This window comes from Nicotiana sylvestris, chromosome 4, assembly GCF_000393655.2.
Source record: "Nicotiana sylvestris chromosome 4, ASM39365v2, whole genome shotgun sequence".
Lineage (NCBI taxonomy): Eukaryota > Viridiplantae > Streptophyta > Magnoliopsida > Solanales > Solanaceae > Nicotiana > Nicotiana sylvestris.
In genome coordinates this window covers 18,516,455-18,539,435 of record NC_091060.1, presented here as the reverse complement: position 1 = coordinate 18,539,435, position 22,981 = coordinate 18,516,455, and the positions used below count along the sequence as shown (strand labels likewise).

The window sequence follows — 22,981 nt, the reverse complement described above, 5'->3', positions numbered from 1 at the left end:
ATGACAACAGAAAGGAAAAAATCTAGAAACAAAAATTGGACAGAAGTAGATGATAACAGAAAGAAGAAAAATTCAGAAACATTACCTTTTGCATGTAGGACATGAAGGTGATTCCTTCTCCTTCCTTAAGGCCTATAGATCCCTGAAGCAATTGTAGGAACCAGTTCCAAGAATGCTTTCTCTCTTTATCAACGACATCCCATGCCAAAGGATAAAAGTGGTTTTGTGCATCCTGTCCAACAGCAACTAGCAATTGACCCTTGGCTTTCCCTTTTAAAAATGTGCCATCTACACTAATGAATGATCTTAACCCTAACTTGAAAACCATCTTCATAGCTTTGAATCAAACATGTATCCTCAAGAATCTTCTTTTCCCATTTTCAAGTGCATTTTTTGAAATGTTAATCACTATATCACTGCCTGGATTACTCTCCCTCAATTCAATGGCATAAGCATCAAGTTTGTTGTACTCATCTGCAAAACTCCCATCTAAGGTCTCCAATATCATTCTTTTTGCCCACTTGCACTTCCCATGACTCACATTTAACTCAAAAATCCTTTTCAAATCAAGTACCATCTCCCTTACCTTATACTTAGGATTATCCTGTAACTTTCCCTTAAAGTAATGTGCAATGGTATTGAAATCAACAGTACTATTATCATATGCATTGCCACAATTATGTTCTGACTCTAATGTCTTTACAGTAACCCTGCATTACCATCTTTGAATATTAAACAAACAAAGGGACAACCCACAATGCATCTATACCTAACCCTCATTGGGTCACTCTTCCTCAATTTTAAGACTTTCTTGTTGGCTAGAGCATACAACTTCATAAACTTCCTAGCTTCTGGTATGTCCTTAAAGGCCATGCATTTATATATCTCCTTGTAATCATTCAAATTCTCAATTATGTCTTTTTTGTGTGTGTTTGGAGTAAATGTAATTCTTCAGAATCACATCCCTCAGAATCAGAATTAGAGTCGGTTCTTAATTCACTTAAGCTACAGTCAGTACCAACCTCGTCTAAACAAGGATATGATTCACTATAATCAACAATACTGGGAATACACTCAATAGGGGTGTCACATTCATCCACAACATATAGGTTCACTACATTATATTCATTAGAAAGCAAGGATACCAGCTGTCTAATCCCCACATCCCCTTAAACCTCATACAATTTACCAGAAGGTCCGGCAACTATAAGTTGTTGAACCCCTACAAACCCTAGCTCAACTATAAATTCAGATTCTATATCTATATAAGAAAGCAAGTCTGAAACATACCCTGACAATGTGTGCAATTTATTCGTTGTGTACACAACTTCAGGATGTGTAACTCATTCACCTTCATAATTGAATATTAAATCAACTAAGACCATCTCCAATAATCTAGTAAATATGGCAAATAAGAATGGTTAGCAAATAGTAAATGAACCAATATAAGCTGAAAGTAGAAAAAAAGAGGAACAAATATAGGCAGAAAATGACATGTGAGACAGAGGGTCCCATGAATAAAGAAATACAATATGTACAAAAGAATCCACAAAAAGTTGGTCACCCCTTCATAAAAAATTGACAAAGAGAGCAAAGATGCACTAAAATCCAACCACCAGAATAGTTTAATAAAGCAGTTGCATTCAAGGGTCCTACATTTAGGACCACCTTAGCTAATAAACAAAGAAAAAGCACTAAAACTGTGTCAACATCATAGAAAATTCAGGCATTTTTCCCGGTAAGACAAAAACAAATCATAATACACTTAAGAAACCACCTCTGAGAAAAAATCCTAAACCAGAAGACAATAAATCCACCTTGATATATACCTATACGAATTTATTAGCATAACTGAAGCATGCAACCACTACAAATCGGGACCACCTTAAAACTGAAACATGCAACAACTACAAGAAAATAAATTATAAATTATAATAAAGCTTAGATGTTGTCCAAACCAAAACCTTAGACCACAAAAATGAGAATAATATAACAAGCAATCAGCAAAACCGTTCAACAAATACTAAAATCAAGCAATTTAATGAAGAAAAGACTGATTTTACACCAAGATCATATGAAATCGGCAGTTTGGAGTCACCACTACCGCTGGTCTCTTAGATCTTCGAGAGAGTGAAAAGAAAAAGGGGAAATTGACCAAATGGTCTGTCACAATCCATATTTTAGAGAAGGGTTGGATCGGTTTGGGTAATGGGTTGGGTCGGATCTGTGCTAAATCTAACTGGATGATTTTAGTGTTGCCACGTGGCCCATCTATTAAAATAAGGGTATTTGTGTTTAATAGTATAACGTCAGGGGCTTGGTTGCTCTAATAGTATAACGGAGGGCTTATTTAAACTATCGATGATAGTAGAGGGGCATATCAGACCCTTTGCCGTAAACTTTATTGAATTAAACTACATCATATAAATTGAAATGAATGGAGTGTTTTGTCGATTTAATCAGACATACCTTGCTAATGAAGGTTGCAAGGTTACAACTTACAACTTATATGTTAAATGGGATTTGTTTATGAGAATCTTTTGTTTTACGTTTTGGAATTTTTTTTTTCTTCTTATTTTGGAAAACATGCTTATGCTATTAGGATTTAGGACTGGAGAATTGGATTTGAAGCAAGATCTGGATAATTAAGTGGAGTTGAAATCCATATCTTATGCAGGAAACTGCCTTACCCTCATAATTAACATTCATTATATTACGTTTATTTTTAAAATTTAAGATGACATTGAGTAATTCAACTAGAAATTATAAAGGATCTGTCATACTGCCAAAAAGAACTTCATTTTACCAAATCAAATTGATTTCTCTTGATACAATTGAAACCAAAGAACACATTCTTGTGTAGACAACTGCCCACAAGGCTGCAACTAACTTCCATGTGTTGGGCGTTGTATGGAAAATTAAGTTAAATATCAGAGCTTAGTTTGTATACAATTCGAGAATACAATTAAATTAAACCACAGGATTAACCAGCCATGACTAAATCTGAAACACAGATATATCATGTATCTAATACAAATCTTGAAACACTGCAACATATACCACCATCATCAAGCTTTAAGACGATGCCCTTTTATGCCTTATTATACCTCGTTCCTTGTCCAACTCAAAGTTCGCTTTAGAAAAGTCATTGCTTGTGAAAAATGCTTTGAGATCAGTAATGCCATAATCAAGTGCCTGCGCGGATTTTAGTATGGAAATGGATTAGCAACCAGTTGCGCACTTTGGGAACTAACAGATAAAGATCATGCTTCAGTATCTTGGGAAGATAAGGCATTGCAAGTATAATTACCTTGCTTTGAAGCTCATCCACTTTGATATCAATATGGTCTAGATTGGCAGTAGAACCCGAAACAATTTCCTCAAATTGCATTGCGTCGTTTACAAGCCCACGTAGGAGGTGAAGAATGATAGCATTGAAATCTTTTTTGTATGTCATGTACTTTTTGAAGCTCTGCATGAAAATACAAAGCTATTTCAACTGACTCTACTGAGAACTATTACCAGGGCATATGAATGTATCACCAACACACACATCTAGTATCAGAACAGATGGAAAGTCTGACATGGTCAACTTAGGACAAGTTTCTTTATTTGACATGTAGAAAGTGGGTGTAAATTGTTGTCACTCAAAATTGATCAAATAAACAAAGAAAAAAAAGTGTATTAGTAAAGAACTCTGGGTCCTAAACTATTATATCTCAAATAATGGCCGTGGCAGAAGCTCAAAGTAAACCATTTAGTGGCTACATCTCTAATTGAACAACCACCTGACTAAATTTAGAGAGGAACCTAATTAATTCAGAGAAGCAACTGACTAAGACACCAGACATAAAAGAGGAATTAAAATTGAAAATATATGTAAAGTCTCTGATAAAATGTTGGAACTCAATTTTTTTAATAGCTAGCTCGACTACATTAGTTATTTCCTTTTATTTGGAATACCAAAATTTTGGGAGTTGCATCATTCATTTTTTCCTTACTGTGCAATAGAAAGACATTTTCTTTGTTTATTTTCTTTCATTTGGAACAATTGAGACCCCACCACATGTCCAAAGGTTTTGTGAGATAAAGTGTAAAATCTCTCGAGAACATATAGGTCCATTCTCAGTTATTTTGGTCAAAGAAACGTTCACTACGTTTAGAACACCGATAGTGCTTCAATTAGAGCACTGATACTACTTCAATCAGATGAATCTTTTCATGAAAGCAGGGAAACTTTAAATATTTGGTTCTAGGAGGGTTTTGCTGGAGGAGATTTTGTTATCCCGTCCTCCAAATTAAAATGATCAACAGATATATAAGCATTACCAAAAGTAAGGAATGCAGAAAAAAGAAACCTAAGCTGAACCTTTTGTGGTAAAGGGTAAAGCGATCATGTCTTATGTAGAGGTCTAACATGCGAGACAAGCAGTAAGAGTGCTGATTTATTACCTTTTGCAAAGCTTTTTGCACCCCGAATTTCTGAGTTGATATAAATGAATCTAGGAGGACACGAATTGCCATGTCCACATCTTCTTGAGTAACATGTTGTCTAAGATGCATTCTTGCATGGGCTTCAGACATCCTTATCATGGATTCAATGTGCCTCACTGCTATGGGAACTCCTTGTCCATGCTGTACATGCACATGGAATAATAGAATGCCTCATTAATAAAAAGTTTAAATTAGCATACTTTAAATAGTCCAAGAAAAAAGGTTCAACGAATGACAATCTCACCGAAGATTCTCTCCTTAATTCAGCATAAACCTGTGTGAGCTTGTCCAAGTCCCCATCGTGCAATTTCGGGAATACATTCAACTTTGCATAAGTTATGTACTTCTTTAGCAACTCTTGAGGAATTATCTGCGGGGGGAAAACTTGTACAGGTTTTAAAAAACCATAATGTTCAAACAAATAGTCAAAAAACGAGCTACAAGGACAACCTCAGGGTCAGTTGGGGCCATAGCAGCACGGGCATCATCCCGTGAATCAGTAAAGGATTTCTCATCTAAAGTAGCACCTTTTGCTTGTGACCTGAAATGACTATCAACTACAAATTTTGCAAGCATCTCGTCTATGACTGGATCAACCACATCCTGCACATAATCAATTCCCTTCAGGTCAAAAGTTGCTGATGGAAAAGCTACATCAGATGTGACATGGCTCCAACAGAATGAGGAATATAACCTTGACCACGCAGAGTACATCAAAGCGAGAAATGATTGGATCTGTTAATTCAACATTTTGCGTCAAAGTCTTCGAGGAATCATATCTACAAGAACGAAATTAAGAGAAAAAAGTCACTCAACCAAAACAGGAAAGAAATGTCAGAAAAAGACGAACTTTAGAGCATAAGTTGCTTTATACGATAAATAACGACTTCCAGAAAGCAGAATACTTGATTCTACCTAATTGTATCTGCACATTAGAACTTCAAAAGCATGGGTTGGGATTGGATTATGTGAATGTGAGGTAGCAAGGCTAAAGACAGGAAATGTTATGCACTTGCAGTACAGCAAAAGAAAATGGAAACCTAAAATTAATGCATAGATTAAGCAAATGTTAAGAAGGAAGCCAAGATCTGGCGATCAAAGATGTAGCGAAACCACAGCTATAATGCAGGGAGTAAGCTAGAGTTCCAAGGTGGTGCCTAATAGCTGGTATCTGACAAGTAGTAACATCAACTTAGAAGGAAATGTCTACAGTTAGGACTACACAATCATCCTATTTCTCAATCCATCAATATTCAGTTCTCATATACCTTCCTCCAATAGGATTTGCAGCAGCAATAACAGAACAGCGGGCCTGGAGAGATGTGACAATGCCAGCCTTCGATATGCTTATACTCTGTTGTTCCATTGCTTCATGAATACTCACTCTAAACCAAAAATACATAAATGATGAGAGGAATAAGAGAAGCAGGAGAATGTTATAACCAGAAAATGATGTACGGAAGAGCGGCTAAAAGTGCACAGCTATCAGATTTGCATACCTATCCTGATCATTCATCTTATCAAACTCGTCAATCAAACAGATTCCTCTATCGGCCAGAACTAGTGCTCCTCCTTCAAGGGTCCATTCCCGAGTGACAGGGTCCTTGTGTACTGCTGCCGTAAGCCCTACAGCAGAAGCTCCTTTTCCAGTTGTATAGACAGCCCGCTGTCCTGTCTTCTCTACGTACCTGAAAGGTGTGCATGGTGATTACAGTATTCATAGATTCAAAATCAGGTCATTCTAGATCTCTACTTACTTGAGGAACTGTGATTTTGCAGTGCCCGGATCACCTAGCAGGAGAATATTTATGTCTCCTCTCAGTCTGTGTTTTCCTTCAACATTTTTCTCTTGGCCCCCAAACATCGCAAGAGCTAAGGCGGTCTTTATATCTTCATGACCATAGATTGATGGAGCAATGGACTTAGATATCTGAGAGTGTTAAAGAAAAATACATGAGAAAAGAGATTGCTGGGATAGTCTACAAATTGAAAGGACAAATCAAACTTTCAATTGACACAAAGCACATGTGCGTACTCGTTCTCCAATTCGGGGGTCTTTTGCCAGCTTTTCAATTTCTTCCTTGTCCTCCTGAGTTAGCTTGTAAGCTGAAAAGAGGTCTTGCTTTTTTGTGACATAATTTGCTTCAATCACAGTAGCAAAGACAGGAAACCCATTCTTGGTATTCAAGGACAAGTCAAAGTTATTTGTGTAGACTCCTGTGACTTCCTGACATTAGAAAGAGACACTTCCTGTCTTTAGGAATAAAGTCTGGGAACACTTTTAAAGTACATAAGTTAAGGTAATGCTCAATAATGCACATGCCAAAATATTCGTTTAATTTGGATTAAGTTATCATAAACAAGCCAGAAAAGATGGAGCTTTACTATCTCTTCTCCTGGTCGGGCACAATCAATAAGATCATTCAACAGTATCACTTCCTTGTATCTAGGAAGCCGACCAGCTGGAACAATTCCTGGGCTTTCTTGTAGTGTCAGTTTCTGGTAGTTCCTGTATATTGTCTGCAAAACAATTAGGAAAGGGAATAAGATTACCGACTTTGTAGTTTTCTTTCTATAGGAATATATAAAACAAAGTTTACCTGCTCAACATTGACAGTGAATGGTCCTTTGGATTGGCACTCTGGGCAAGAACCAACCTTGACTTCTGAGTATGAGTTCTGGAAAAAAGGACCCAAAATTGCTCCACACTTGTTGCAATCATATTTCACTTGTTGCAGCTGGGGAAAGACACCAGAACGTCGGGTGACAACTCCACCAATACGAATCATTGTATTCAAATGGATCTGCCTGCGAAGAGTAACAAATTCAAGTACAGCTATGTTTATGCTAGAAGTAGTCAACAAAAGTAGACAAGTAAAGGATTTTACCTTATATTGCGAATCTGATCATAAACAGGTAAGTTGGTAATCCTGACATAGACTTTTTGATGAATTTGCTTGTAGTTGGGATGAAGATCAAAGACAACTTTGTTAGCAATTTCTTCCATCACTTCAAGGACGGATTGAGGTGCATCTGCCAGCCAGATGGCAATATTGGGATGGACATATATGAATTGTTTGTAATCAATCTCAAGGCTACACTTGTTAACTGCATATAAAAGATGAACAATTTAAAGAAGAGCTAAATTTATAAAAGATCTCCGTAGAACTCGTAAATGCTAAATTCAATCTAGACAAGGTCAGCAAATTTAGTCACTAATGACTTGACAAGTTATTAGCATAGTGTTTTTACCTGATACCATCTCATTAATCTGTCTAAGATATTCAAAGTCCCCATGCTCACTTTTCGGATTTACATATGTGAGTAAGAATTCCTTGAACTTCTTTGCAATGAAACGCCGGACTTCATCTCTAGTTACCCACTCCCTAAGTGTTCCCTGAACTCTGTACATCTCAAACTCTCCTTCATCATTTTCATCATCCTACAGGGAAAATCCAAAAAAAGTAACAGATATATTCAGGAAATTCTATTATTATTAGCCTAAGTAGAAAGGTTAAAACAACGAAAGCACAAACCTCATAGGCATCATCATCAGTTTGATCAGTCATTGGCACATCCTGGCTAGAATTTACTCGTTGTGATGCTCCTGGTGAACTCGGCATTGCATCAGTATCATCAAAGTTTCTTTGTGTGTTGGTGGGCCTGAAATCAGCTCTAGTCCTTTTCGATGGCCTATAGTTGTCATCATCAGTATCTGTAGCCAAATACATGAACGTTAGCTGTTGTGCTTTCAATCTGCTCTAAAGTCAAACAGATTAACATAAGGCAGTAATCCCATATAATTGTACCTCTAAACAAGTTAAAACTCACATATATTATCTCCTACCAGAAGCTGGTCAAACCTTAACGATCAGGAGTTCATGAAAATCAACCTCTGTTCAGTAGCAGAGACACCAAAATAATTCGAGGGGCTATGGCATAACACCTATTTCAAAATTTGGAAATAGTATTTGGCCCTTTCGTTTAAAACCCCTTAATTTTGTGCACCAAAACATTCATCAGATGTTAAAGGCTAGGTTACAGCTGCCCCACAATTTTTGTAGTGGGCCAGTATGAACTAACCATTATGTAACTGTACATTGTAACCCTATCATCTGTAAATATATGGATTACATGAGAAGAAAGGGGGCCCTTAATCATAAAATAAGAATCTAAACACACCACAAAGGTTCAAACTGGAGCCTCAGAAATAGAACAATATAGACATAGCAAACAACAAAAACTGGGGAATCTAATCATATCAAAACTCTAAAAAGGAAATCTTGAAGATCCCTTGTGATACCCTTTTCTTTTTAGTCTGTTCTATAAAGAATACTAACATCCCTCTATGGTTAGAAACAATTTAACTCTAAATATCCCATTTATAGCCACAGCAATTTCTACGACTTGTTTTAGACCAAAAGTTTCTTTCTTTCTTAAAGTACTAGTAATAACAAATAAGGAACATACACTAAATGTGATTATTATTTATTGGTAGCTTTGTAACAAGTAATCACTGAGAAAATTCAATAAATCGCATATAACATGCAAGTTACCACAATCCAACCATGAAATACATGTTAATGAGTTTCATAACCAGTGAAAATAAAACTTAAGATAGACAATACTTATAAAAAACACACCTTGATCGTGAAGAAGTTGGGGAAGCTTGCGGTTCGTGACCTGTACATCTCTAGTGTCAAGTTCCACTTCAGCAGCCCGACGATCCGCCATGATTTGATCCAAATCTCTTTCATCCTCCATCGAATCATCCAATCCCAACGATTCATACTGATCATGCTCTTCCATCCTCCGATAATCCCTGCAATTTCGTTGCCAAATCCAAAAAATCAATAACAACATCAACCTTAATAATTCATAATTACACTTTTATTTAATTTAACAGTAGAAGTACTAACTCGAGGTAATTATCGTTGAAAAGGTCCTCTCCGTCTTCTTCCTCTTCGATATCTTCTGGCTCGTCTCGAATGATATCGGGATCGACAGAGGCTTCATCTTCTTCGGAGTAATTTTGGCTAGTGTTGAAAGGGAGCTGATCAGTGTTGAATCCTACGGACGTCGGAGAATCGGGAGTTGACACCGGATTTCCATTTCTGTGATCTGACGATGACGGAGAACCCGCCGGAGGACGAGCACTATCGCCGTTAGAATCTTCGCCAGCCATTTTCTCTCTCTGTTTATCGCTTTCTACTAGGCGTGAAGTTTCTGTAGGGTTTTGGAAATGAAGTGAGATTGAGCGCCGTGAAGTTATATGTCTTGTTCGTTTTGGCGGGAGAAGTTGGCGCCAAAAACACGAATGGGCCCAAGCCCGTTGGGCGAAGGTCGGAAGCTGACCCAGTATTGCAGTAGAAATGATACTACGTGCCGCTCCAAAAGGCTACTATTTAGGAATTAAGCAAAGCGTCCTAAATTTTAGTTTTTCAGTTTAATTATTCGGGACAAAGATATTCCTAATTGTCCTGAAATTAAGATTTTTAGTCTAAAATTTCAGGACAAAATAAGTGTTGGCTAATCATTAAATAATATCCCTGAAAATGGCTATATGTGCACTTGCCCCTAATAACGATGGGGATAATCCATTGATTCAAAACCCATAATCTCAAATGTGTTATAATTGTTGCCTAATTGATTTTCTTTGCTAAACTATACTTACTACTAACATCAATTAAGTACACCTTAATTTCGAATTTGTTTAGTTGAGTATATTACTTATTTATATCGATGTTTTAACATTAAGGTCTATACTATTCAGAAATTTATAATATTGATTGCTTTTATGTTGATCGTTAATTAAACACTCTCCTTTTATATGGGTTTTTGTCACAAACTCAAAAAAATACACTTTCGTTTACTAACTACGCGGAAGAAAGTAAATGCATACTAATAGCTCGTTTGGCCAAGCTGTAAAAATCAGATTATTTTGAGAAGTGTTTTTTTCAAAAGTGTTTTTCTCAAAAGTATTTTTGCTGAGAAACGGTTTGTTTTTGACTAATTAGCTTGGAAAACACTTCTGAGCATCAATTATTGTTTAGCCAAACTTTAAAAAAACTGCTTCTAAATGTATTTTTTTCAAAAGTGCTTCTCAAAAAAATGTTTTTGGAGAGAAACTACATTTTCCTGCTTCTCCAAAACTGCTTCTGTTTCTCCTCAAAAACACTTTTTTTCTTCCAAAAGCTTGGCCAAACACCTCAATTTTTGGCCAAAAGTGTTTTTGGCAAAAAAAAGAAAAAACACTTTTGGCCAAAAAGAAACTTGACCAAACAGGCTATAATACTAGTTTTTCATTCGTCGTTACAAAAAATAAGAGAATGTAGTGTTACTTAAGTCCCGTATGTAATTAAGAAGAAATGAATGGGCAAGTGTTAATACTTTGGGGTCCAACCCATTGTTAAAACAAATATAAAGAATAAGTGAAATAGGCATATGCCTATAGATAGGTTTGCAGAGAGATTTGGAGCCAAAGAACAATTCTCGTGTAGCATTCTTGGAGGCTACGTATTTTCTCCTATAAAAGGAGAGCTCTTTCACTTCTTTCAACACATCAATAAAGAAAGAAAGAAAGAGTGAGGCAAGACATGATATAAGAAAATAGTTTGTGAGGAAAATAGAGAGTGTGAGCGATATTGTAGTGAGGTGGAATATCAAAAGAGGGTTATTTCTTTTGAGTGTTGTAGTGGTCTTTGTAGTATTTTATTCGGGCCTACAAAGTGTAAAATTCCTTACTATAGTGATATTAGTTGCTCCTCTCGGGGTCGTGATTTTTTCTCTTATTCAAAAGAGTTTTTCACGTAAAAATTTTGGTATCATTGTCACTCTTTTATTCTTGTTGATTACTGTATCTGACTGCTATATTATTATTCCGCTTTTAATACCATGAATATTATTATTGTGGGGATTTATTCCCAACAAATACTTATTCGCACTCGTTGTTTAATTCAAATTAATAATTTAACCACAATAACTAAAAATTAAATTAAGAATATATAACACTTAACTATGATTGAGCTATACAAACACCTATTAAGACATTTACCTTATATTTATTGATTTGGAGTAAACACTGAATATGAGTAAATTCGTATCCTAAGGATAGATTCATTCAGCGAGCTACTAAGCTAACATTCCCCCTCGATATCTCGGAAGACTAATTCTTTGGGAGTGGTTTGAGTAGGGGTGACAAATAAGAGGGTTGAGCCTGTCAAAATAAAATAAATTAATAAATCGATCATGATCCAACACTCCCAAAATTTGATTTTATCTGAATGAATTAGGTCAAGATGAATCAAATAATAGGTCATGACCAATCCATTTAATATGATTCAACATTCTCTCTTTTTATTGTAGTTTTTGAAGAAAAAAAGTAAAAATTACTGTATTTTTTAAAATTATTAGCCTAGATTATTTTTAGAAGGGGAGAGAGCAATGGTAAAATTGTTTCTGTGTGACTCATAGGTCATGAGTTCGAGTCATGGAATCAGCCACCGATACTTGTATCAGGGTGCACTGCTTATATCACACACCCTTGGAATACAGCAGTTCCCCTAACCTTGCGTAAACGCGGAATACTTGGTAGGAGGCAATCCTTTCTTTTGTTAGCTTAAATTCTTCCAATTTTACTATCCAAATTTGCATAGGATAACAACCTTGTGTGTATAAGAAAAAAAAGATGGTCAAAAATGTTGTGGTAGAAGAGAATAAGCTTAACGACCCTAGTGAGCGGTGGACCGTTAATTCAGTTAAGACTCTTGTGCTCCTCATATGGTTGGACTGGTTTTGCTTCATTTCTCATCATATTGCATTATCCATCTTCTAATTCTAACGCCCAAATGTAGTCATTTTCCCCCTTCTTTCTTCCTTTTTCTCGCCCTCTCTCTCCTTACAACAAAAAAAATTGAATAATCATAACAAATTCCCAAGTAATATTTACAGAGGGAGAGAGTCATATTACATTACATAACTATTTTCATTCATAAAAGAAAAAAGAGAATTTGGGTATTTAGTTTGATCAAAATATTGTGTGATTTCACAGGGAAAAAAAAAAGGCATTTATGGCAAGGTTGTTGATTGAGGCTGAAGCTATAAAGATTGGATAAAGACAGCAGATGCTTTATATTGAAATTGATTGGGGATCGGTGAGATCTCCGTCAGATTGTAAAGGAAAATGTATTCTCCTCCATTGTCTTCTTCGAGCCACGACCGATGCGATTCGAAAGCGCGAATCAACAACAATACTAATAGCTCACAATTGCGACTTTATCAAATTTGGCAAGGAAGAAATGTAACGTTGGCCCCTTTTTTCTTCTTTGTTCTATGTTCTTTGTGTTTCTCCTTATAATTATGTTTTTGTTTGCAAGCACCATGTTGTTCAATTATCATCTTTAACATTCAGTTTTATTCTACAAAAGTTACAAATTTAACCACCTTAGTGGGCGTTTGGACATAAGAATTGTAAAATTCCAAAAAAGGGTGAAAATAAATTTCAAGTGAAAATTGTATTTGAAATTTAGAGTTGTATTTGCACATGAATATAATTTTGGGTTGTTTTTGAAGTTTTGTGAGTGATTTGAGTGAAAATTTTGAAAAACAGCTTTTTGGAGTTTTTAAAAAATTTTCAAAATGCATCTTCAAGTGAAAATTAGAAATTTTATGAACAAACGCTAATTTCGAAAAAAGTGATTTTTTTTTGGAAAAAGGGGGAAAATTCTTATGTCCAAACAGGCTCTTAGTTTATTCAAAACAAAAAATCAGTTGGAGGGACATGGTCAGTGAGGATTCCTATAGCCAGACTCCAATTTGCTTGGGACTACGCCCTACTTAATTGTTTTTGTTGTTGTTATAGTCATCTAGGCAAAAAATGTGACGCCCATCATGGAGGGTGGGTCGAAGAAAAAGATTAGCAAGCTTCTAGGCTAGTAAACTTCCGAAGAAGGATTGCGTATGACATCTTAGGAAAATCCTACATAAAAAAATTAGAGAGATCATTGAGGTGATAAGTAAGACAGAGCACAAGTTCACATGGCATGCGTGCTTTTGGGCTCAATGATAGCGTAGCCCAAGCGATATATATATCCGTGAGGCTTGTTAGGCCAAAGTGGACAATACGTGCCACGGGTTTGAGTTGTGACCAAAAAAAAAAAAAACAATCATTCAACTATGCATTGTAGACTAATTGATGTAAGGGAAAAAATATGCATTGTAGGCTATCATGTACCAATAAATCCCTACCATCTGATTATAGTCTTTTATATTTTTGCAGAGATTCTACCTCGGAGGCAGACTTGTATTTGGTCCAGATATTAGAGCACTGTTTCTTACCTTGTTCTTAATCCTAGTTCCAGTAGCATTATTTTGTGCTTTTGTTTCAAGAGGACTCATCAATGCATTTCCCCACCGTTTAGGCTATCTTATTGTGGCCATATCTCTTCTCTTCTCAGTCTTTGTGAGTTTTCCTCTTCTTTTACTTGTCTATTACTGATTATCTGCTTCGAATCTATCTTTATCTGCTGTTACTTTTAACACCATCAACGTTACTTTTAGTGAAGGGGAGCCTTGGCGTAATTGGTAAAGTTGTTGTCATGTGACCAGGAGGTCACGGGTTTGAGCCGTAGAAACAGCCTCTAGCAGAAATGTAGGATAAGGCTGTGTACAATAGATCCTTGTGGTCCGGCCCTTCATCGGACCCCGTGCATAGCGGGAGCTTAGTGCACCGGGCTGCCCTAACGTTACTTTTAGTCCCTCGTCCACTTCTAGGTAAATGCCATTCAATCAAAGACATAAACTGGATCAAACTATGTTATAGAGTCTGCGTACACACGTAGATCTTAAACTCGTTACTGTTCTACCAGGATAAGGTATTGGATTGCCATGTTATTAGCACAGTTCATATGTTGCAATTGTCACAATCATTTACAAATCATGGTTCTTGTTGTTCTTTTGTTCAATTCATCCATATTAGCCTACGAATATTCTTCTCATAATCTCCAAGAAAAAAGAATTTACTGTAATTATGCGAAGTTTGGTAGCTACTTTATCACTCGATTTATTCTAAAAAGAGAACAGCAAAAATTTCCACTTCCCGTTTTGGTTCTGTCTTTATCTGTCAAAAATTATTTAGATATTGTGTATAACAGGTAATGTCTAACATATTGATATAAATTATTGCAGATTGTAGTTCTTCTATTGCTAACTTCAGGAACAGATCCTGGAATTGTTCCGCGGAATACCAATCCTCCAGAACCTGATGAAGAATTTGAAACCTCTAGCATCTCCACAAGTTGTTTAGGAAGCCAGATTGGTCCTCTCAGTTTACCGCCTATGAAAAATGTTACTGTCAATGGAATAGTTGTCAAAGTAAAATACTGCAAAACGTGTATGCTATATCGGCCACCACGCTGCTCTCATTGCTCCATATGCGACAATTGCATTGAACGCTTCGACCACCATTGCCCATGGGTGGGACAGTGCATTGGGAAGGTAGGTCTGAGCAATGCCTGCATTTCAAAAGGTTTTGTCATTTGGATAAATTGTGCTTTAGCATCTGCTTAATGTTGTCACTTCTGCCAAACATAGTCTTTCATGTTAACTTTTTACATTATTGGAGCCGATCGTCTACTCAAAACAACCTGTCTATCTTCATAAGATAGAGGTAAGGTTTGCGTGCACATTACCCTTCCAAGACTCCACTTGTGGGATTGCGCTTGGTTTGTTGTTGTTGTTGAAGCTCTTGTTAAAAGTTCTTGTAGATGATTTTATTATTTCTCATCGTTTGAGTTAGCTAAGGTTAAAGGTGTTGCATTTATACTGTGCATTCTTTCAGATTACGAACAGTGAAATCTGTTACTACAGTTTGGAATTTGCCTCTTTTAGACTCTGTTAAGAAATTAACTGAAGATACTTCACATATAGCTTCTTCTTCTTCTTCTTTTTTTTTTTTTTGTTCGCAAGTCGCAACCATCTCATTTGTGTATATGCTTTTTCAATTATCTCTGTTGAAGTGTGTGATCATCTCGTCTAAAAATTTAAGCTGTTAGAGAGAACACAATTTTATTTACTTAATTATGTCTTCAACACGTCCCCTCATGCGCGGGCTTGATTCTTGGTGATGAGCCAAGCACGTGGAAATTCTTTTTGATATTGGGTGGCGGTACGACTGGAATCCAGGACCTTTGTCTGCTCTGATACCATGTTAACTTGTGTGACCATCTTATCTAAAAGCTTAAGTTCTTACCTGGCTCTCTTTTTTACTCCTGGAATGTATTTCTTGTGTTCAATCCAAAGGCCTAATATATTTGCATTATTTCTTGCAGAGGAACTATCGTTACTTTTTCATGTTTGTTTCCTCTACGAACCTCCTGAGCCTCTATGTCTTCGCATTCTGCTGGGTAAATATAAAGAAGATAATGGAAGCGCGTGATTGTAACTTTTGGAGTGCATTTCTCAAGTCACCTGTTTCAGGCATCCTTATAATATATACATTTGTAGTTTCTTGGTTTCTTGGAGGTCTCACAGCATTTCACTTGTACTTGATACTCACAAATCAGGTCCCCCCCCCCCCAAACCCCTCTTCATTTTAGTCACTTTACTCGTTCCGCTTCTCATTATTCAGAATATTGTTTTCCATGCAGACCACATATGAAAATTACAGGTATCGATATGAGAGGAAGATGAATCCTTTTAATCTTGGATGTGCTCGGAATTTTAAGGAGATCTTTTGTACTAGTATGCCAAGTTCCAGGATCAATTTCCGGGCACAGGTGAAAGTTGATCGGTCTTCAAGCCTCAACGCATCATCTTACTTGGGTGGTACTACTAATCCAGATTTGCACAAAATGAATTTTGACGTGGAGGTTGGGAGAAGACAGTCTGTTAATGCCAATGAGTGTAAAGAAATAGACAGCCGGATAAGAAGCATAGGTGCTGGATTAGACCGATGAGGACTGAGACCATAAAGGCCGTTGGGAAATGACATCATCGATAGGGTGTACAGATATTGGCTGTTGAGTTTAGAACAGGACGTGGTATGAAGCACAGCGAGAAGTGGTCATCGTTGTAATCGATCCTTGAAGTTCTAACGTAACGCATTAGCCATATCCATCCTATATGGCTAATGCATTAAGTTCATTATTTCCGTCACAATATTGCCACAGCAATTGAAATTGTAGGATCGTTGTGGCCGGAAAGGTGGGGGCTCAATAGTTATTTTACTTGTGAATGATTAGCAGCTCAAAGAAATAGTAATTCAATTTTATTATTCTTTTGATGACATAACCATTCAATGAATCTTTTGCTGATGAAGTTGTAAGATGCTGCTGCTGCTTGTTTATATTTGTAAGACTGGAGTTTCATATGGCTAGAAATGAAATTGACTTTGCATATACAGGACAGTTGTTAGCTTTGTGCCATGACTCAATGAGTACAGGGGATTACAAGTAAATATGCATGATTTTGTGCCTAAAAAGAAGTTCTTCCTTCTATTTTTCGATTTTGCTTAAACAAATAGTATTATACGTAATTAAGTAGCATCATAGTTTTTAACAAGCACATAAAACACGGTACCTAGAGACTCCTTCGTGACCTGATCCGGTTTCCTAGTACCTTGCCCTTGTATCCCCGTCCTCCTAATTGTTCTTGACACGAGTTAAGATTTGATTCGTCCATGTGGTGAGTCCATTTTTTTACCAATATAGATATAGTACCCAAAAAAATTATAAATCAACAATAATAACGTTCAACAGGAACAGGTAACATCAGAATTAAAAATATGGTGCGATTAAAATTGAAGATAAATTATAAACATGTTATACATCTGTCAGATCACTTCAATACAAGTTATGTGTAAGGATAGTAAGACATATGAATGGAAGAAGAAATTGCTTTAGTAATTAGTAAGACCAAACAATTAAGAAGACAAACAAGCACAAGGAGAGTTAATCATTTAGTATTTTTTTATAACCATCCAGTAGAAATTCACTGGTCCGACCAATTCAAACTCCCGTGGAGTTCACTGGAAAGGAAGCTCTCCATAGCAGAAGACACATTGAAGTAAATGATACAACAACAACAACAATAACATACATAGTGTATTTCCACTGGGGTCTGTGGAGGATAGTGTGTATGTAGATCTTGATAGTAAAACTGTCTCCGGTAGACCCTCGACTCAAGAAACTGTAAGTAAACGATGATGAACAAAAAGAAAATCTTATGAGAACCAATAACCCAAAGTAGTATTGTTGGATTCATCTTGCATAATGTTACTGCTGCAATATTGCAGTGGCTGTAAACAATCATCAAACCCGAAATCGTTATAGCTCTCAGATGTTGTACCACTTGTTGTAGTGATAGTACTTCCTCCTCCTCCTGCTTCTCCACATGTCATGCCATACTGATATTCATTGTTTGTACCAAAACTCATAGCCTTCATTTCGTTCAAAAGGCTAGTACTATTACTACTGCTATATCCCATATGATCTGAAACTGATGATATTGCTGTTGTTGCTGGAAATTGAGTAGTTTGATGATTACTTTCCTCACTATAGTAGTAGCAGTTGCCGCTGCTTGTTATATCCTCTGGCAATGGTGGTAATTCTGTTGATGTTGCATTATTACTTTCGTACCTGTTGCAAAAAACATAATCAAATACTAGTTAAAATTGTACTATTCTTTTTAACAACGTAATTTTGTAGCACGAAGAGGTCTTGAGCTCCAGTTTTACTGTTATGTATCATCATAAAGAATTTTCACGCACTTGACCCCAAAGAAACAGGCTCGAACATGTTAAAAGTGTATCATCATTAAAAGTGTAGTTTTTCAACAACTTTAATTTTTAGATGAAATTGCCACTCAATTCAATACCTGTAATTGTCTTCCATATGCATGCCGTAATTGGAGTTATAGTATTGTTGTAATGCAAAATCTTCACCACCATTACTAGTATTGATGTTGCTGATGGAGAAGTGACTGAAGTCCGCGTAGTTGACAACAGGAACAGGAACATTCTCGGCCTGACCAAAAACCAATAATTGTTGTTGTTGTTGTAGTAGATGGTGTTGATATTCCTCGTCAGGGGAAATAAGACAAGTGACAGAAGAACCATGTGGCATGTCGGAATAGACAAAGTTAGTCCGAATGGGTTTGTTAGATTTGTTGTTGTTGCTGCGCATAGAACGTGCAGCTCTATCATAGGCCAAAGCAGCTTCCTCCGCAGTATCAAATGTTCCCAACCAATGCCTTTCTTTCGTATTCGGATCTCTTATCTCCGCAGCATATCTACCCCACGGCCTTCGCCTCACACCCAAATATCTGCAATTGTTCTGTTGCTCCTCTGCATTTTGTTTGCCATTACTACTCACATTGCTGCCAATATTCTTTCTTGGTTTTGTGCTCTTGTTAGTTGAAGAAGAAGTGGATGATTTGATGATATTCATCGTTAGTGTTCAAATTGTGGATCCGCCTCGTGTTGGCAAAGAGAGATAACAGAGATTTTCTGACCGGAAATTGAGATAGAGATACAGATTCTCTTGATTTAATACTGAGTACTGATGATTAGGATTTAGGATGTTTTTTTCTTGACAGAACAGTGGTTGTTTCATGTGAGTATTTATAGTGTGATGGTCAAAAAAAGATGTCATTATTTTAAAATATAAAGTACTTAGTAGAAATATGTCAATCATGAATAATCATTATCTCAAGTGAGGTTGAAGATATTAGGACTTACTGATGTTAATCATGTTGTGGGCTCAAATCAAGTTATTTTGTGCTCTAGCTTTATGTTAGATTCACTAATGATGCAAAATTTATTTGTATAATCAATTGAACTAAAAGTTAATAGCAAGTTCACATTATGGATCACGATCTGGCAACATAGAAATAGAGCGGGTAACCTGTCGTAATCGGTTAAATTATAGGCTCGTTTGGTATGAGTGATAAGAGATAATTAATATGGGGATTAAATTTGAGATGAGTTTATCCCACATTTGGTAGTGATAAAATCGCGGTATAACTAATATCAAGATTAGTTATTCCGGGATTGTAGGGCTCGTTTGGTATGAGGGATAATTAATCCCGGGATTAAATTTGAGATGAGTTTATCCCATGTATAGTAGGGATAAAATCGTGGTATAACTAATTTCAGGATTAGTTGTCGAGGGATTGAAGTATTTTTTAATCCCTATAGGAGGATGAAATAACTAATTCCGGAATAAAATACAATAGTATATTTATCTTCCCAAAAATTAAGTTGGCTGTCCTAAATCCAAATGGGTTCCACAAACTTTGCTCAAGTACTCATTTGATCATCATGTTTATTACTCATATATATCATACACCTATACTAAGAACTATGATTGTATAATACCTCCACATCATTATATCATGTGCATTCTCGTGTTCTATGCATGCCAACAAATAATTGCCATTCAACTAGCGCCGCCCCTCACAAGAAAAAAAATATTAATTAGAAGGAAAGTTTGAAATAATATTATGTAATCAATGAGAAGCTTCTTTAATAATCCAAACTTTTCTTAATTCACTGCATAGGTGCAAAGCAAAATTAAGAATTAATCTTGTCAAATAATTTTCATTCTGTCACAGCATAACAAATTGCGCAGCTAGGGGTGGCAATTTGAGCCCAAACTCATTTGACCCGTCCAAAGTTAGCTGGTAACTGACCCGCTCATTTGTTGTACTCAATCCATCTTGATCCAACTAACACATCTAAAGTAGGGCCGATTTTTAGCCCAAATTGATCCATGAGTAACTTTGTTAAAATATCATAAAACTCATGTAGTTGTTTGATATATATATATATATATATATATATATATATATATATATATATATATATATATATATATATATATATATATATATATATATATGACCATAACAAAATAAAAAATTCTTATTTGATAATTAAACAATTCATAATTCATAAGATAATAATACACATTAATTAAGCTTGGTAGGAATTGGACGGGTTGCATTATGACCTAAATTTTAGCCTAACTTGACCTAGCTCATCTAAGCCCAAGTTACTTTTGGGCGAGTCATATGACCTGCTCATTTATTGACTCATCCTGTTTTAACCCGTCCCAAATCAACCCAATCCGCCCACTTGAGACCTCTACGCGCAGCCAATGAAGTTATGGTACAATATTTGCAAAGTAATTAGAAAAATAACGGGTAGTCCTCGTGTTTCAATTTATGCGACACTATTTTTTAATAAGTCGCTCGAAAAAGAATGACACGTTTTGTAGAGAAATTTTGATGGTCATACAAATGTTATAACATATTTATGCCGAGTCAAAACTCTATCTTGTTTCCTTAAAATTTATGTCAAGTCAAATTATATCACATAAATTGAACACAGATGGGATAAGTATTTGTAACAGTATAACAAGCCTTTAAGTAAATCGAAATAACTTTATAGCCTGCTTTAAAAAAAAAAAATTATGTACCTTTAGGTATATACAGTCAAATCTCTCTATAACAACTTCCTTATATAATAGCAATTCGCTATAAAAGCCGAGTTTTTCTCTGAACCGAATATTATATTATGTTATAATATATATTTTTTATGACATCACTTCACTATAGCAGCCAAAAAATTTCGGAACAAATAAGATTGTTATAGAAAGGTTTGACTATATATTCAAAGAGTATTCATTGTCATACTTTTCCATTTAAACCAAATAGAGATTTCACAAAACAAATTCTAATCTTTGTTTCTTTCTTTTGCTGATTTTCAAAGATACGGTCAACTAACTTAACTAACAATTGAGCCATGTTGGAATAACATGCACAAGAGATTAATATATACCTTTGTCCACATGAAGCACAAATCAAGCAACCTATCAAGAACATGATTAACTTATAATATTGTTAGAAAAATAAAGTTTGAAAATAAACTTTCTATATCTAAAATTAAGAATCTTGGGTCTACATTAAAAATAAACGACTCCACTGATCATTCATATTATTGAGTATATCAATTACTTCGATTTTGTGTGACATGTGAGTGTAATATAGCTTTTATTAGTAAACTTGACCAAATACTATTAATCATACAAAGTTCTTGAAAACCAAGACCCACTCACTCCATAGAATAAACAAGGAGTCCATCTTTAAAATAATCAATTAAAACACTTTTTATAAATAAAAAAAAAAACTGATTAGATATGATAAATTCCAAGATAGCTAAATGCAACTCATGATTGCTAAATAAAAATGCATACATTTCAGTCATCATTTGGAATATAGAGCTTGATGAGCATACAATCATTAATCTCATTGGCTTACATCTATCATACTTCTATTTTCTATCCCGAATATTTTTGTTAACCATTCGGTATTTGGTATTTACTGGTTCTACTAATTTAAACTAAACTAAGACAATCGAAGTGTTAGGGTAGAATATTTGTTGGGACTCGAGCGTATCCTTTATTATACCAATAAATATTATTCCCATATTTTCTTATCTTTAGATTTTTATTATTACATGTTGTTTCTCTTGCTTCGATTACCTTATTATCTTATTGTTGTTACTGTATATTTTATGGCTTTTTAACTATTGTATTTCTTTTAACCATTGTTGTGATTGTGTTCTCCTTGAGCCGAGAGTCTATCAAAAATAACATCTCCATCTTCGTAAGATAAGGATAAAGCTGCATATCTTCCCAAACTCTACTTGAGGGATTACACTGAGTTTGTTGTTATCGTTGTTAAGACAACCAAAGTACTGATGTTTCTGCTTTTGAAGTGGAGTCAAGAATGCATATGAGTAAATGTCAGTCCCCCACTAGTAGGTGCAGAAATTCTCCATGTTTATTCTGCTCTATTTGAGTTTTATTTAACATTCTTTTTAATTGCAAAGTCAGAAAATTTTCCAAGGGTGTTCAAATTTAAAAGAAGTAAAAAAAACCTTGATAAAAGGTGGTCAATATATATTATATACGTCTAAAATATAATATTTACTTATATACACAGTGTAAATTTTCGTAATATTTTGGCGAAGGGGGGTCAATTGACCACCCTTAGCAAAAGGTGGCTTCGCCCCGACTCTTCTCATATATGAACGTAACTCATACCAAGGTTAGTCATGTCCCTCGAATTCAATGTTGAGAAAATTCATCATATTACGACAATTTTATACTTATTGTCAATCTATTGCGACTCTCCTTATTTACTTTTTTAGTTTCGGGTTAGTTAAGAGATGATATGACCACTTTTAAGCATATGTCTCAAGTTGGAGCACGGAGAATGAAGAAATTCCTAATAGAAAGCGTATTCTCCTTTAATGAACTCTGCGTTATGCAAATCTAAATTAATTAGTGCAATAAATTCTGAATAAAGAAAATGGAGCACAAGATAAGATTTAAGCCCACAACATGATTAACATCAGTAAGTACTAACACTTGCTACCTCATTTGAGGTAATCATTATTCATGATTGACAAGATTTCTTCTAAGTA

General features: G+C 35.5%; 3 protein-coding genes across 3 annotated transcripts; 1 reads left to right on the top strand and 2 right to left on the bottom strand.

The window, feature by feature from the left end:
- Window positions 1-2,834: 2,834 nt before the first annotated feature.
- On the bottom strand, window positions 2,835-9,740 carry LOC104223758 (DNA replication licensing factor MCM2). Its single transcript, XM_009775257.2, has 17 exons — window positions 9,414-9,740; window positions 9,138-9,316; window positions 8,031-8,209; window positions 7,747-7,936; window positions 7,383-7,602; window positions 7,095-7,302; window positions 6,880-7,014; window positions 6,530-6,721; window positions 6,252-6,424; window positions 5,994-6,182; window positions 5,763-5,879; window positions 5,189-5,273; window positions 4,945-5,097; window positions 4,739-4,864; window positions 4,453-4,635; window positions 3,311-3,472; window positions 2,835-3,195 (listed from the first exon to the last, which is right to left on the bottom strand). Exons 1-17 carry the CDS (start codon window positions 9,677-9,679, stop codon window positions 3,076-3,078), a joined length of 2,877 nt encoding a protein of 958 aa, XP_009773559.1. The 5' UTR covers window positions 9,680-9,740; the 3' UTR covers window positions 2,835-3,075.
- Window positions 9,741-12,279: 2,539 nt separating this feature from the next.
- On the top strand, window positions 12,280-16,891 carry LOC104223759 (probable protein S-acyltransferase 7). The gene is made up of 5 exons (XM_009775258.2): window positions 12,280-12,793; window positions 13,772-13,954; window positions 14,680-14,988; window positions 15,822-16,055; window positions 16,140-16,891. The coding sequence occupies exons 1-5, from the start codon at window positions 12,677-12,679 to the stop codon at window positions 16,446-16,448; spliced, it is 1,152 nt and encodes a 383-aa protein (XP_009773560.1). The 5' UTR covers window positions 12,280-12,676; the 3' UTR covers window positions 16,449-16,891.
- A 531-nt stretch (window positions 16,892-17,422) lies between these two features.
- LOC104223760 (uncharacterized) lies at window positions 17,423-18,426 on the bottom strand. The gene is made up of 2 exons (XM_009775259.2): window positions 18,367-18,426; window positions 17,423-18,128 (listed from the first exon to the last, which is right to left on the bottom strand). Exons 1-2 carry the CDS (start codon window positions 18,387-18,389, stop codon window positions 17,714-17,716), a joined length of 438 nt encoding a protein of 145 aa, XP_009773561.1. The 5' UTR covers window positions 18,390-18,426; the 3' UTR covers window positions 17,423-17,713.
- Between the last annotated feature and the right edge of the window lie 4,555 nt (window positions 18,427-22,981).